At 33.0% G+C, this 17,537-nt stretch overlaps 1 protein-coding gene across 1 annotated transcript; it reads left to right on the forward strand.

The window, feature by feature from the left end:
* Positions 1-11,508: 11,508 nt before the first annotated feature.
* On the forward strand, positions 11,509-12,422 carry LOC132803063 (receptor-like protein 9DC3). Its single transcript, XM_060815252.1, has one exon. It carries the CDS (start codon positions 11,509-11,511, stop codon positions 12,394-12,396), a length of 888 nt encoding a protein of 295 aa, XP_060671235.1. The 3' UTR covers positions 12,397-12,422.
* The last annotated feature ends 5,115 nt before the right edge of the window (positions 12,423-17,537 follow it).

The following is a 17,537-nucleotide window of genomic DNA, read 5'->3' on the forward strand; positions in this document are numbered from 1 at the left end:
GCAAAGCAAGTGATGAGGATGTGTGTGCAAGTAAGGAGTGATGGGAAGTGATTTAAAGAGTTTATTAATTTAGAGTCAAGATGAAGAAATGTTGTTTTTGTGACTCTAAATTAATGGTGAACATGAGGGGTTGATGGGATGATGTTTGGTGATGAAGTGAAGAGGAAGAAAGCAAGAGAAGAGAAAAAAAAAAAAAAAACCAAAATTATGATTTTACCCTTATTTAATGATATGTTAGCCTAGGAATTCGAGCTAGAACAGATGAAGGGGCTATTCTACTGGTTTTAGAGAGAGAAATAGCAGGTTCTTCAAAATCCCATCAATGGTGCCATACTCTTGGTGATTAGGCTTGTAATCTCTTCAAGATAATGAAAATCATCATCTTCTTGCTTGCCAGTGGATGTAGATCACCTTGATCGAACCATGTAAAAATATTTGTGTGTTTTTCTCTCTCTCTCTCTCCTCTTATATTTATGTGCTTGTCTCTTTCTCTCTCTAGATTTTTCATATGGGTTTGTTCTGAGATCTTCTATTTCATCTATATTTGCTTGTTTGTGGACTTTTATGGGTTGTGTGATTCTTGTGGATATATATATTGCTTGCTATACACAGGTTGAATCTCTACAAAAGAACTAATCCTTTATATTTTAGTGAAGACCATAATCTTTTTCTTTGGAGTTATGCACATGGATCACCGTTGCTAGAAAGTTCTAGTACATTTGACTTGAGGGAATATGCCGAAAATACGGCAGTTGCTCTTGGTAGGGTGTCAGAAATGAAGTTAGGCTCCCTTTGCATCAGCTAAGGAAATTCTTCAAATTTATTATTGGTTAAAAAAATGATTTCTGGCAATGTGGTTATGTTGGAGGAAGCCATTGATGCTGCTATGAAAAGTACAAATCAAAAGTGATTAGAGCTCTTCTAAAAAGAAAGAAGATTAACGTTGGAGGGTTGTAGATTGATCTCTCATCGTTCTGGATCAGTTTCAGAGGCTTTTGATCTTTCTAATAATGTCAAATCTCCAAAATCTATTGATATTTTCTTGAGAAAGCAATTATCAGATGAATCAACTATTTTGGACTTCCAAATTGTGGCTACTGATTCCAATGTTCCTCATCGACGTCCTGCAGGAAAGCGTGCAAATGACTAGGCAATTTATCCTAAGTTAGTTGAGTTACTACTTAATAGTTTTGAGTATTTTTGAACATAGTAAACAAATTCAGCTTCTTCGAGGGAGTCTGACAATGTTGATCTAGTGATTCCTGAGTCACCATCGCATTGTGTTGGAAATGTTCCTTTTTCTTCTCCTCCAATCAAGGAATGGTACGTTAATGATTGTCATTTAGATTTTAGTGATTCAGAATCTCAGAGATTCGCTTCAAGGTCTTCATCTCCAGGAAATAAAGAAAGTTCAGACTTCTGTTCTCCATTGTCAAGTGATATGTGGCATGGGAAATTCCATCAAGGATTTGGGGGAGAGCAATTCATAACATAGGTCTAATAACAAAGCTTCTGTTAGTACCATAAACTTGCCAAGGTTGGTAACATACTTAAAAAACATAACCTTATTCACCTGGTTATAATATCAAGAGTGGTAACATAAGAGAAATGGAACTATTTAGTATAGTCTGCAGCACACCTTTGTTTTTATTGTAACACCCCGTCTCAAAGTACGTCGGAATTTTTGAACGTTGATCGAGGTTGACCGTTGACCGAGATTGTCAAAATTTTGACTTTTTGTTCTGGATGAAATTTTATGTTGATCGAGGTACCATTTCAAAGTATGTATCGTCTCGAGTTCGTAGACTAGCAGCACGTCAAAATCGGAGCTACCGTTTAAAAGTTATGCGCAAGGCAAGTTGCGGCCCAATCTGTCCAAGGGTACCAAATTTGACTTTTTATTTATGTAGAAATTCGATTTGACTCTTGTATGGTTGTAAAGTACTCGTCAGTACGAGTCTATAGACTACCGGCACGCCTAATTTGGACACCAGGTTAAAAAGTTATGGACTCGCAAAGTTTTTCAAATAGAGTATTATTTTATATTTTTATAATTAAATGGTGTTATTGTGAAAAATGTGCTCCGCGTGTCAAGCCCTCAGCCTTTCCCGTGAGTGCACAGTGGCACTCATGGGATGGCTTCTTATTGGCTTAAACCCGTGTGTGAGCCGTGCAACCGGAGAGAGAAAGAGAGAGAAAGAGAGAGAGAAGGGAGGAGAGAGAGAGAGGAAAGACCACCACCGGCCATCGCCGGTTTGCCATTTTTTGGCCACTCTTTCTGTACACACGCCACCCCACCTTGAAGTCCAATTGAAAACCAGCCGGCCAGCCAAATCTCGCAGCCACCCAACCCCCGACGTGCCCAGATCAAGACTTTTTTCGGCTGCGGTGCCGATTGCTTTAAACCCAGATTTCTTCCCGATCCGGCCTCCGTTTGCCCATCCTCCGATCTACATTTCCTCCAAAAATCATGACCAGTGGCCACCGGACGCGCCACCGGCAGTGACGGGTTCCGGTGACCACTACGGCTCGCCGGGAAATCAACTTTCTAGCGAGTTTCTAGTTGCACTACCCATCCTTTCCCACTAATTCCGAACCCCTGAACCCAAATCTGAGGTCAGTTTCCTCTAACTTGTGGCGGTTATTTGAGATCCTCGTTTCACAAGCTTCGATTTTGTATATCACTCGTAAATTTTGGTTGTCGTTTGTGTTCGCTCCCCGGGTACCCATTTGGGAGTTACCCATTAAAAAATTAAAATAATTAGTTTTATGTATTGTGGATATTTTAGGTGCACATGTGGGTAGTGAAGTTGATCTTGCAGAAGATCTCGACTAATACACATGCTTGAGATGAGTGACCCACCTTCAAAATTATTTTGGGATGTTAAAATATATATATTTTGTGTTAATTGGTTATCTGAAGAATATGTTTTATGTGTTGAATATTTAGTAAATTTATATTTGGAATCTTGATGCCAAAAATGAATGAATTATAATTATTTTTGCATCAAAAAATATTTTGATTTCAAGAATTTTATGGATATGGGATTTTATTAATAATTGTTATATTTTATTGTTGGAATATTGTGTAGTTAGAAGTTTTCATGTGAATTTTAATATATGTTTAATATTTGAAGGAATTTCCATTTAATTTTCCAATGCCGATTTATAATGGTTTTAATATATGTGTTGTTGCGAAAAATGTATTTAGGATTTTAAAGGAATTATGGTTTAAGGTTTTTAATTAATTATTGTTGAGTTTGATGTTGATTTTATAATGCATAACAAATGCGTTTATATTATTTTAAGAATATATGAATTTCATGCGGTTTTAATAATATTTTTGGCGTGATTTGATTTTAAAGATTTCAAGAAAAATATTGGTTTAAGTTATGGTGCTTTCAAAATATATTTTGCACTTGAAATATTATTTGGTGGATTTTATGATATGGGAAAAATTATATATTATCGATGAATTTATGCAGGCAATATTAAAGAAAAATGTGGGATTGTGAATTTGAAAAATGGTATAATTCCTACGGCGAATTTTGGAAAAATTGGGTATTTTAATAATAAATTTGGTTATTTTTTTAGACACACTCATACAGTATTGGTGTTCTGTACTGTATATGTGGATGAGCGTGCAAGTTATAATGTCTTTCGTGAGTTGCCATCGGACCGAGGGCAGACAAGTTTGATATTGGCCATAAGCCGCCCCCCTCCATGGCTGGGTTGACGGTTTAAGCAGCGGCGCTGTCAGGATGCCGAAGCAACCGTATGCAAGTTTCTCTCTTTAACCTCCTGCCGGACGGTGCTCAGGACGCTGGGTATCGTAGGGCATTACTGGTATATAGTGTGGTGCGTCAAGTATTATTTTTCTGATATAAATTTCAAATCCTAAAGTTTTAAAATCGTATTTAAATTAAATATATTTAATTTGTTTTATCACCTATTTCCAATTAGTACTTTCATTCATATTTTATGACACTTATTTTAAAATAATGTTTTTAAAATGCATCTTGCCATATTTTTATTATATAGATTGATTGAATATTTTAAAATGAATTTTATAATATATTTTTACCATTTATTTTACATGATTGTTTGTAATTATTTAAATTATATTTTTGATATTGTTTATTTTAATTTATTAAATCAAATGTTACGAATTATGTATTGAATATCACTTTTATGTTATATTTCTTTAATGCAAGTATTCTAAATTTATTTTATTATATTTTATTCGTATTTGGATTATTTAAATTTTTATTAAATTAATTATTCTTTGATTTTTGGGACGTAAAATATTGCATGTTACGAAAATGTTTTAAAAGGAAAACCTTTCCAACGGAGTGAATGGTGAGGATTTTGAGAGAAAATATTATTTTCAATTAATTATTAATTATTTACTTATTTGTTCTTAATTAATCAAGTGTACTATGATTATCGTTACTATTATAATTGTATATTAGATAGGGTCACTCATTGAGATGATTAACATCTCATATTTTTAAATCCATTCCCCTAGGTACAAAGATTGGCAGACGTTCTTCCGGAGCGAGCTTGACCTTCGTTGCTGTCATATTTTGAGGAGTTCTCTTTCTTTTCATTTATTTCTATTGTAATATTTCTTTCCATCATTTGTTGTATAATTTTCATACTTAATTGTACCCTATGATGCTCTGTATACTGTATTGGATATTTTATTAAATACTGCATTAGTTCCTTGTTTAATTTATGGAAGTACTGATTATTGTGGAACTAAATTGTAGTAAAGTGGAGGAATAAGGCGGTATATATATATAGAAGTATGTTTTCAGTGCAGGAAATTTGTGGTAAGTCCAACCCTTAGGGGAGGTTCTGCCGAATTTTTCATTGAAATGTCCGGTAGGGTTTTCTTGGGATCAGGGCTTGTCTAGAGTTCCAGTGAGGAATCTTGGTCCTAACATTTATACTTTTACTCATGTTTCAAACTTTATAAGGCATATTAATCATGCTATGTATCATAATAAGAAGAATCTAGATGCCAAAAGTCAACAATCATATCTTGTAGTTTCTGTTTTCAAGATGAAAAACACTTCTCGATCAATTCGATGGCCAAATCACTTCTTGCTACATAGAACCTATGATCTTGTTGGAGATTCTTTGTAGTGGCTTGTTGCATTCACCCTTAGTATAACTATAAAGACAAGAAATTAGCTATTCATTAATCTAGATGCCAAAAGCCAACAATCATATAGTAAGGTTACGTTTGGTATACAGAATACATATTCCTTTAAAAATAGGAATAATTATTTATAGGAATAGAAAATGGAAAAATAATTGATAATTCATATTTATATGTTTGGTAAAAATATCGATTTAAAATTAAGGTTTAGGCTTTATAAATATTTTTTTTTCAAAAAATTCAAAATTGGTAAAAATGAATTAAAAATTAAATTTTTAGATTTATTTATATATTTTTAGTATGTGATAATCAATTTAAATTTAAATGTGATAAGGATATTTTAAAGTTTATTGAATTTAAAACATAAGAATAGGAATTCTGAGTTTTTAATTAGGAATTGTTATTGCTTTAAATGGAGGCATATCTATTCCTATGGAATAGTTATTACCAAATTCAAAACTTTATCAAACATAGAAAAAATAAAATCTATGAAATATGAATTATATTTCTATATTTATTCCATAAACCAAATATAGCCTAAGTCTCAGTTTTCAAGGTGGAAAAACACTTCTCAGTTAATTCTATGGCCAAATAACTTGTTACTTACATGGATCCTATGATCGTATTGGGGATTGTTTTTAAATGGCACATTGCATTCACCTTTGATCCTATGATCGTACTGGGGATTCTTTTTAAGTGGCACATTGCATTCACCTTAGTGTAACTAGACACGGACAAGTATTAGTTAGGCATTAATTTTTGTTAGGGCTTATATGAAGTGTTTCAAGGGTGACGCATAGGGAATGGAGACCGCGGTTTTGGGAGTTGGAGCTGGGTTGATGCTTATCAAGCTTCTTGTGATATCGTCAAATTCTTGCTATTACTGAGGAAGAGGGATTCCCACTTGATAATGATTATAAGATTTTTTTTTTTTTTTTTTTGAAAAAGAAGGTTATCCTATGTAATCTATGCTTATTTATTTATATTATTAAATTTTTTTTTTTTGTATACATGATTTAATTATGACATATTTTGTTACTTCTCAGAAGGATACTAAGTCAAATAAAGAATTGGAACAGTGAAATGGAATGCTAAAGAATGATGCAGTTAAACTCTGCCAGGAGAAAAAATTTAATATATAGTGGATTCTTCGAGGGCAGTCAAAATAATTATGTCATTGCTGCCTATGAATTGAAAATAATGGTTCTTTTGAGTTTTGAACATACGTAGACTATAAGTAATACCATATTTCCAATTCACAGTGAGGGAACGTGCATTTTCACATAAGCATTTTCCCCCTTTATTTATTTAAATTTTCTGATCAAAACATATTTATTATAACGTACTTACAGGCCACACTGGAGCACATTCTTGAGAGGATTGCATTGATATCTGAGGCTGAAAATGTAGAATGGCCATCCTTAATGCACATTTTGGAGGAGCGCTGGCTGCAAGATCTGTAGTCACACTGCAATATATAGGAATTACTCATAAATTGTGTTTGTGCTCCAATGAAATTGGACAATCAAATTCTCAGTTTCCTGATCTATTTGACTACGAAAATTTCTCTTAAGTTCTCTGTTTTTATTTTTTTATTTTTTTTTATTTTTTATTTGGTTCTATTTGTTCTTCTTGATAAACAGCAATTATGTGGCCAAAGTATATATTGTTAAGATGTTTAAAAGTCATGTTTACCATGTACACACACAAGCCTCTAATCATTATTGCGAGTGAGATTAGAGGCTTTGTTGTTTATTATGAGTGAGATAATTAGGAACTGCAACCCCATTAATTTTTACTCTTTCAAAGCAATTAATATTGTAGCAATGGCTATGGTTCAAAACTATTTGTTTGCCTCCTGGCTGCTTATTGTTGGAATGGAGCCATAGAGGTGCCAAGAGCACCAACCCAAGTTAACTCTTTAACGTCTAGAGTTTCATCATTCTTTAGAATAATTAGAGATAGTGTAGAATAGTGCACCTGTGGCCCAGTTCTGCATTAGAATCATTTCGAATGTTCTGGGTTTTGAGTGTGTTGTACAATTTTTTTGAGCTTGATCCAAAGATATCATGATCAAATGTATGAAAAATGATAGGAAAAGGGCTATTCATGTAATTTCATTTTATGATAATTGGCAAATTGGAAGCTAATAAGCAGCTCTCTACTTTGAAGGATTTTCAGGTGTTCGATAGAGATGTCTCCAGTAATACTTAATATGCTAGGTATGAATGAAACTGAAAGCCATTGGAGTTATATTTGGATAACATCCTCACCATGAATATATATATATATATTTATTTATATATATATATATTGGCTTAACTTATAAAAATTAATGCCTCTTTTTGTTTTGGAACTCTTTTTTTTTTTTGGTCAATAACAATTAATTGCAATGAAAATCATTTACGAACCCTAAAATAGGTTAAAGACCAATGTTTGAGCAACATTAGTAGTTGTAGCTTTCACAATAAAACAAAAGGTATATGTAAAGAAAAAGTTTAAGCTAAAAAAGATGTGGATGATGATGTAATTTACTTGGAATGGTGGCTCGCTTGGATTCCCAACTTAGACAACTTTTGAGTCGTGGTGGGTGGACGACTCGTTTTGTCTCAATCAGAGTAGTTTTCATTATTTTAATAGGAAAGTTCACTAAAGTTTTCCAAAGACTTTGTTTATTTAGACAATGATATGAAATTTAAGTAGAAAATACTTTTTTACAACTTTTATTTTTGTTAAATATAAATGAAATTGTTGCTGTAATAGTTTGAAAAAAAATCCCAAATTGCTAGGACATAACCCTTTTGTGTGGTTTATAGTCTTCATTATTAGTGAAAGGAGCTAAAGTTGTTCTAACCGTGCTTGATACCATGAGCGTGTAGGAGTTTTCTAGCAAAACTTTATTTATATATTTTTATGTTTTTTTGCCTTGCCGCCAAGACCCTATAACTTGATTGAGTCTATTATTTGCACTGTTTTGTTTCTATGTCTTCCGAAAATTGTGTACAGAAGACTCCTCAATTTCTGATACTAAAAAATTATTAACCATGTAAAATGAAACAAACGAGATATAGTTTAGCCTTTTAATTAACTATATCACCGTAAAATGTTCCTTTTCAATGGAAAAGCCAAAGATTCATGCTAATCATAAATGAAGGCCTTATTACACCCTATATAGGAAACTGCATGGGAAGGTTTCCATGAAGTGGTAACCGTAAAAATTTATTATACAACTATTATACAGGTAATGTGATATTATGGACCACTTACAAGTAGATATTCAATAAATATTTTATAGGATCTATATGCTTTATTTCATTATTAGATGACGTTACGCATAATAACAGGTGATTGAGTTTATATGGCATGTAATTAATAAGAATAATAAGGAATGATATGATTCCATTGTATGCAAGTTTTTCCCCTGAGTCATTAATCACAATGGCAATACAAAAGGCTTTTAAAAGTAGTCAAGATTCACCCATGCGGAAATGTCAGACCGACAAGGCATCTTTCACTCAGCTGTGGAAAATTAGGAACTGCAATCCCATTCATTAATTTTGGTAAGAATTCTTGCTCTTTCAAATCAATGCAACTTGGTCAGCTTTTTTAACTTATAGTGGGTGGATGACTTCTTTTGTCTTAGATGTGGTTTTTCACCATCTCTATAGCCTATAAGGACAGTTCACTTAATTCTTCTCAAAGACTTTTCAAAGTCGTTAATGCTTATAAGGACGTTCACTGACTTCTTCTGAAAGACTTCTCAAAGTCGCTAATGCGTATTTGTGATGCCTGATTTCCATATATTCAAAGCTACTTTTTTTTTTCCTTTTTTTTTTTTTGGGGGGGGGGGGGGGGGGTAGAACCATAGAGGTGAAAGCTTTTTAAACAGGACTTATGAATGGAAAACAAAATTAGCAGATAGAATAAATGGAAAACAAAATTAGCATTTATAAAATTATCGAAGACTTTTATAGATTTTTATGGACTTCATTTTAAATGATCTTGATAGACTTGTCATTGACTTATAAAAATAATATTAGATTATTTAATATTAGAAAGTGTCATTCTTTGGGAGAGTCTACAATTATTCGGAAAAATTAACCTTTTTTTTTTTTTGGGTAATTTTGAAGAGATAAAAAATATGGGCCGTTAGAAATTTGATTCTTAGGATTTAAGAAAATAAGGTGGAAAATAATTCCTTTCAAAATGGTATCGTTATAATATTTTTAGAGAAAGTGATTACAATTTTTCTAAAGACACACATTAAATTAATTACTTGCAAATTTTGAGAATATCATTACAAAGCAAACACTGAGAAGGAAACTCATTACTGGAAAATTAATTTTTGGAAAACTGTTTCATTGTCCTATTAAAATGCAGCTAACGCGCCACGCTTTTATCAATTGGATTCAGACGGAAATTAAAAACAGAGTCAACAATCAGTCTTTTTCATAATATAATTAAAAGACAAACCACGTAGTGCACAGATTTGCATTCATTATAAATATGTACACAGCTTACAGCTATTAACAACAAATACAGTGGTAGTAGCATTTTTCTGATGGGTTGGTTTTCATTGCCATCGTTGCTTTTCTTTCTTCTTCCTTTTTCTTCATTTCAGACATCGTCAAATTCTTCTTCTTCCTCCATTATTCATCATCTTTCTCCATTGTGCCATCCGTACGAGAGATCCGCTTTGATCCAATTCAAAAACTCATTTTCCGTTAACAATACCATTGCTTCTGATTATTATGATTATGAATGTGATGGAATTGATCCTCCGACAGTCTCTTGGGCCAAGAATGACACATCAAATTGTTGTGCATGGAGAGGAGTCACGTGTGATGAAAAGGCTGGTCATGTGATCGGCTTTGATCTTTCTTGTGCCAGCCTTCAAGGAGCTTTTCATTCTAACAGCACTCTTTTCTTCCTTCGCAATCTACAAAGTCTTCACCTCTCACAAAATGATTTTGGAGGCTCAACAATTCCGTCTGAAATCGGTAAGTTTACCGATTTAGAGCACCTTATATTGCGTGATTCTAATTTTTCGGGGAATGTACCACCAGAAATCTCGTACCTATCCAAACTGGTTACGCTTGATGTTTCTTCGAATAATTTTCATAAACTGAAAGTAGACACTTTTACCTTGAAAAGAATTGTCACAAACCTTACCAATCTTGAAGCACTTTCTATGGATCTAGTTGATATGTCCTCTGTTTCCCCTGTTGTCTTGATGAATTTGTCTTCTTCTTTGATAAACCTTACGCTCAGTTCTTGAAGTCTCGGAGGGAACTTACCTGCAGATTACATTTTCCACCTACCAAAACTTGAAATGCTTTATTTATTTGGGAATGAGAATCTCACTGGTTCCTTGTTCCTTAAATCTAATCGGAATAGTAGTAGTCCACTCAAGAAATTTAGTCTTTCTGAGACTAAACTCTCAATAGATTTCCCTTATCTAATTCAAAATTTCAAGTACTCTTTGGAATTTCTGGGCCTCGGAAGTTGTAAAATACTAGGATGGAATCCCACTTTGCTTGCTAACCTCACTCAAATCAGTGTGTTAGATCTCTACTCTAACAATTTCGGTGGTGAAATCCCATGGTCATCTCTGATGCATCTAGAGCGCCTCATAACATTAGATTTGTCAGACAACAACTTTACCGGCCAGCTTCCTGAAATTTCTAGTTATAACTCCACCCAACTTTCTTTCTCATATGATAACTCATCAAATAGTTTAACATCCGGCGGTCCTCTTCCACTAGAGTTAGAATTTCTGGAGTTATCTGATAACCTACTCAACGGTACAATTCCTGGTTGGCTATATTCCTTAAAATCTTTGGAATATCTAGATCTTAGAAGCAACCAATCACTGGTTACATTGAGGAATTTCAATTCCATTCCTTGGTGGCTCTTGATTTAAGTAATAATAAACTCCACGGATCCCTTCCAAGCTCAATCTTTCAATAAGTGAATCTTACTTACCTAGATCTTTCCTCAAATTCCTTGAGTGGTGATGTCCGGATAAACGACTTTTCAAAGTTAAAAAGATTGGAATACCTTTTAATCTCAAAAAACCAATTGAGTGGAGAGATACCTTCTTCGATTTGTAATCTTAATTCACTTGAATATCTTGATTTGTCGAATAATTCTCTCACTGGGACGGTTCATCCATGTCTTGGAAATTTTAGTATCAGCTTATCAGTGTTGAATCTGCATATGAACAAGTTGCATGGCACAATTCCTCTGACATTTGCAAAGGGAAATTCATTGAGGAATCTCAACCTCAATGGAAATCAACTCGGTGGGATATTGCACAATCTTTGGTCAGATGTAAAAAGATGGAAATTTTAGATGTTGGAAATAACAAGATAAATGGCACATTTCCCTACTGGTTGGAATCTCTTCCAATGCTACAAGTTCTTATCTTGAGATCTAATAGATTTCATGGTTCCATAGAGGTTAGTCCCAAAACTGCACTTCCTTTCCGAAAGTTGCAGATCATGGACCTCTCTGACAATGAGTTCAGTGGCAATTTGCCAACAAAATATTTCAAGAATTTGTTGGCCATGATGGATGCACATTCGGACCGATTGACATACATGGGAGAAGATGCATATAATGAATCTACCATTGTTGTCATAAAAGGTTTCTTTATTGAAATGGAGAAAATTCAAACCATGTTCACAACAATTGACTTGTCAAAAAATAATTTTGAGGGAGAGATTCCAAAGTTGATCGGGAAGCTAAAGTCTCTTAAAGGGCTCAACTTTTCTCATAATAAATTGACTGGTCCTATCCTATCAACATTGGAAAATTTGAGTAACCTTGAATGGTTAGACCTCTCTTCGAATGAGCTTGTTGGAGAGATTCCTCAACAATTGACAAATATGATATCTCTTGAAGTGTTAAACCTCTCAAAAAACAGATTGGCTGGACCCATACCTAGTGGCAAGCAATTCAATACATTCGACAACACATCATACAGTGAAAATATGGGATTATGTGGATTTCCATTGTCTAAAATATGTGGCAATAATGAGGCACCACAATCTCCGACCACAAAGTTCGAAGAAGAAGGTGGTTATGGGTTTGACTGGAAGATCATCTTGGTGGGTTATGGATGTGGAATCATGATTGGAGTATCATTGGGATATATAGTGCTTTCTAATGAAAAATTTACTCTGTTTTTGATAAAGATTGGATTCAGTAATTTACTGTATGCCTAGAAGACACTGCTTGCTTATGTGTTTGGAGGTGCAAGAACAAATTTAGTGAGGTATGTAATTAACTATGCCTCCTCTTAGAGTTTTTCTTTATTTATTTTCTCTATAGTGTTATTAAAATTTTAGCTGTGTGAACTAGTTGGAATTGTTATTATTATTATTATTATTATTATATTTTTTTCCTTCTCACGATACTATTTGTTGCCTCTTGGAAATTTGCATATCCAGCCAATATAGATTGTTTTGTTTCTTGTAACAGATCATTAGTACTCTTTGTTTTTTTTTTTTTTTTGGGCAAACAGAATATTAAATACGCTGTATTGTAATATATACAATGAAAATGTTAAAGGTGGAAAAAAGGTTTTAATGTAGAAAAAAAAAATTGTAGAATTTTGGAAGACATATAGTATCCTCTTTGCTAAAAGTTAATCTGATACTTCATTTTTTTTTGTTAAAATATATACTTCATTTTGAATTTTTAATTGAGAGAAAATAATATCCTTAGCTTGTTTATTTGTTACTATATGAAGATTGCATTCTGAATTAATAACTCTGTTTTCAGTTGTTAAATCTAGTCGAATTATTAATCTGTATCTCCTATAATGTTGTTTCGTTTCAATTTTTCTAACAAAAATATTTTCTTATTTACACAATTAAAGATAAATTACATTAGCCCTTCTACCTATCTATTAATTTTGTAAATATTATGTAAAGAGAACTCCACTTTAATTATAGAAATTACAGATTAATAAAGTATTTGTTTATGCGGTTTTTTTTTTCCTTGTTATATTATTACAACAATGTGTAACCTAAAGAGGAGAAAGGCACGTCTTAAACCTACAACTTCATGGATTAGACAATCAAGTAAATATGTAATTTCCCCTTTGTTAAAACTATGTCTGGAAAATGTATGTTGTTAAGTGGAAGAACATGGCTCATATGCTAATCATAAAATAATTGCACATGGCACAAGCGTTTATCTTACTGAGCAATACCAAGTACACCCAACATTATTCTTCTCTTGTTTTTGTTTTTTTTTTTTTTTCATTTTTCAGATTTTTCAAGTCCACCCAAATTATATTATTACATACATCCATTAAAAAATAGAGAGTAGGAAATTTCTTCCAATGATAATTGCAAAACCAGATGAAGAAATTAAAACTATGGAAATCAAAATGACTTTGTTTTGTGTGTTCCTTTTTTTTCCTTTTTTTTTTTTTTCTTCCAACCAAAACAGAAATAAAAAAGAAGTTTTTTGTTTTATGAACTTATAATTTTCTAATTTGTTGCAGGGGCCGAAGAAAGGTCTAAATGTCGAGATGCTGAGGTTGGAATATATATTGTGTTATATATTAATTGTTGGATGAATATTGATGATTATGGGAACTTTTTTTCTTTTTCTTTTTCTTTTCCTAGAGGAAATTGGTGTGTTAAAGAAGTTTCGGGAAGATGGGTGTGTGTATGTATGTTAGTGCTAAGATTTATTTTGAATTCTCAGAATATGTTTCCTTTCTGATTTTCATTGCTAAATCCCAAAATGAGCTTATGGTCTAACAAAGAGATAATGTGTATGTTAAGTCTGTAGTTCAATCAATTCCAGTTTATACAATTTCTGTTTTTAAGATCCCAAAACAAATATGCCAGTCTCTTAATTCGGTAATTTTTAATTACTAGTGGAGTAAAGGTGATGGTTCTTTGGCTGAAGGAAAATCTGGTCCAATCAAATGAAATGGAAGGTCTGGGTTGGTCTGGGTTTTAGGGACTTGTGTCTCTTTAATTCAGCCCCTTTAGCTTAGCAAGAATGTGTCAAGTGAAATTTAATTCAGTCCTTTCAACTTTGCAAGTATATGTAAAATGAAATTGCCTCAGTTGATAAACAATCCACACCTACATTTAAAAAAATCATGAATTTAGAAAGAATTATTATAACTAGTCCATCGAATAAAAAATAAAAAAAAACAAACAAATCAACCATGGTGACAACTAGCATTTTTTAAAAACTTGTGATTATGTGGATTTCTATTGTTTAAAATGTGCTGGAATAATAATGAGGCACAACATTCTCTGTCCACATACTTCAAAGAAGAAGGTGGTCCAAATCAAACATATGGCTTTGAGTGGAAGAATATCCTTTTTTCTTCTTTTTTTCTTTTTTGTTCCTGAGATAGAGTAGACGATTGTCTTGATGGGTTGTTGATGTGTCATTGTAATTGGAGTATCAATGGGATATGTAGTGCTTTGAAATGAGAAAAGTTTCTCTGCTTTTTATAAGGATCGGGTTCAATAAATTACTGTAAGGTTAAAGGATAATGCTTTTGTCCTGCAAGAAATTTTTCTTACAAGGTTTCCAAGTTTCTATTTTTATTCTTTGTAAGTACTGTTTATATTTCAGCCTTATAGTAGGCGATAGATTTTACGTAGATACAAACGGATGAAGCATTTATCCCGGTCCTTAACCGGTGCATGGAAAATACAGGGGATTTTGAATATTGTTCAGGTTCTTTTACAATACTCAGCAATATAATACATAAAGTTTCAATAATGCAAATTTGAAAAGTGAGGAAACAAGTTAGTGGCACAAAAATTACAAAATTTACAAAAAATAAAAAACCAATACCTCTCTCTACTAAGAGTTATGTATATTATATATTAAAAAAGAAGAAGCTAATTTTAAACAAATAGCTCATAACATTTTATGTACCTTTGTTTGGGGTAATTGACACTATTTGCTCTTAAACTATATCTATATTTGCATTTTTGTAACACCCTATATTTAATGATAGATCGGTCATTCTCTGTTGATATTCTCTCCAATTTAGCTATCACACTTTAGGAGATTTTTTTGTTCAAGACCTATCACTCTCTGCCAATATTGTCCATAATTTAGTCATCACACTTAGTAAATTTTTTTTTTTTTAGCTTCCTAAGAAGTCACCTATCTTTGGATTACTCTTACCCGAGTATGCCTAATTTCTGAGTTTTTTCGAACCCTTTGGAGTTCTTTCAACCATGAATCCAACCGTTTTGCAAAGGATTCAGTATTGTAATTAATTATCTTTTGATCCACACTCTGGTGATGTGGTATTAGACATCTGGTAATCTATCAGTGTTTTGCATCCACCTACATTGGTTGTACAATTCATCCCCCTCAAGGAAGACTTTGAAAAATATTTGGTATTATAACAGTGACTATTAATCATCTCTTGATCCACGTCCTAGCGATCTATCACTCTATGCCAAAGTAACACCCCATCTTTAATAGAAAATAGGTTATTCTCTGTCGATATTCTCCCCAATTTAGCAATCACACTTGGTAAGGGATTTTTTTGGTCCGGACCCCGTCACTCTCTACCAATATTATCCCCAATTTAGCCATCGCACTTAGTATTTTTGTTTTTTTTTTTTTAAAAAGCTTCCTAAGAAGTCACCTATCTTTCTATTACTCTTACCTAAGCACGCTTAATTTCTAAGTTCTTTCAAATTGTGAATCCAACCGCTTTGAAAAGGATTTAGTATTACAAAAGTGACTATTAATTATCTCTTGATCCACACTTTGGTAATGTGGTATTAGGCATCTAAAAATCTATCAGTGCTTTGCATCCACCTACACTGGTTATCACAATCTATTCCCCTCAAGGAAGGCTTTGAAAAGGATTTGGTATTATAAAAGTGGCTATTAATCATCTTTTAATCCACACCCTGACGATCTGTCACTCTCTGCCAAAGTAACACCTTATCTTTAATGGTTGATTTGTTATTCTCTATTGATATTCTCCCTAATTTAGCCATCACACTTGGTAGGGGATTTTTTTTGTTCAGGACCTGTCACTTTCTGCCAATATTATCCCCAATTTAGCTATTGTACTTAGTCTGAATTTTTTTTTTTTTTTTTTTTTTTTTTTAGCTTTCCAATCCCCAATTTAGCCATTGCACTTAGTATGATTTTTTTTTTTTTCAGATTTTTAAAAGGTCACCTATTTTTGAATTACCCTTACCTAAGCACGCTTAATTTTTAAGTTCTTTCAAACCTTTTGGAGTTCTTTCAAACCTTGAAGCCAACCGCTTTGAAAAGGACTCGGTATTATAAGAGTAACTATTAACCATCTCTTGATCCACACCTTGGCGATGTGGTATTAGACATCAAGTAGCATGTCAATGCTTTACATTCACCTACAGTGGTCATCACAATTCATCCTCATTGGGGATGCTTTAAAAAGGATTTTTTATTATAAGAGTGACTATAAATCATCTTTTGATCCACACCCTGACGATGTGCTATTGGACACCAGATAGTCTGTCAGTGCTTTGCATCCACCCATATTGGTCATCACAATCCATCGTCCTTGGGGCCTCAGCACCTAGCATTATGAGAGTTACTATCATTATATTTGAACTATCTCTTGATCCGCACACAGGTAATATAGGATTGGATATCAAGTAGGATGTTAGTGCTCCATGTTCACCCACACTAGTTGACATTGGTCATCACAATCCACCTTTCTTATGGCCCAACATCCTCATTGGTACATTTTTGGCTTGGTACAAACTCTGCTACTATTTGTAACACCATACCTCCACTGACAGACCTATCATTCTCTGTTGATATTGTTTTCAATTTAGCCACCGCACTTGATATGAGATTTTTTTGTTCAGAGGTTCCTTAGACATCCATCCTTGTACTACTTTTGCTTGAGCAAGTTGAATTTTAGAAATTTTTCGAATACTAAAGCCAACAACTCTGAAAAGGATTCAACATTGAGAGAGTGACTATCATTATATTTGAACCATCCTATGATCACAACCCAGCGTTGTAGGACTGGACACCAAGTAACATGCTAGTACTTTGTACCTGCTCACACTGTTTGTCATAAGTTTAGTCCTTGAATTTTTTTTCTTGGCACTTTAGTACCTAAATTTCATATTTTAGTGCCCTATGATCCTTAAACTAATTTTTAGCAATTTTGAGACATGTAGTACTCTTACTATAACAATTTTGGTCCTTAAACTTTTTTTTAATTAAAATTTTTAGCAATTTCAAAGCATGCAATACACTTATCGTAGTAGAAAACAATAAAATTAGAAAGTTAAACAACCTCAAAAGATCTCTTCATCTTGCATTACTTGAACATCATAAAACTGTAAAA

This window comes from Ziziphus jujuba, chromosome 3 (genome assembly GCF_031755915.1).
Source record: "Ziziphus jujuba cultivar Dongzao chromosome 3, ASM3175591v1".
In the NCBI taxonomy this organism is placed as follows: domain Eukaryota; kingdom Viridiplantae; phylum Streptophyta; class Magnoliopsida; order Rosales; family Rhamnaceae; genus Ziziphus; species Ziziphus jujuba.

What these genes read in the sequence shown, in the direction of transcription:
- LOC132803063 (XM_060815252.1), top strand. Translation starts at nt 11,509, where the DNA reads ATGGAAATTTTAGATGTTGGAAATAACAAGATAAATGGCACATTTCCC.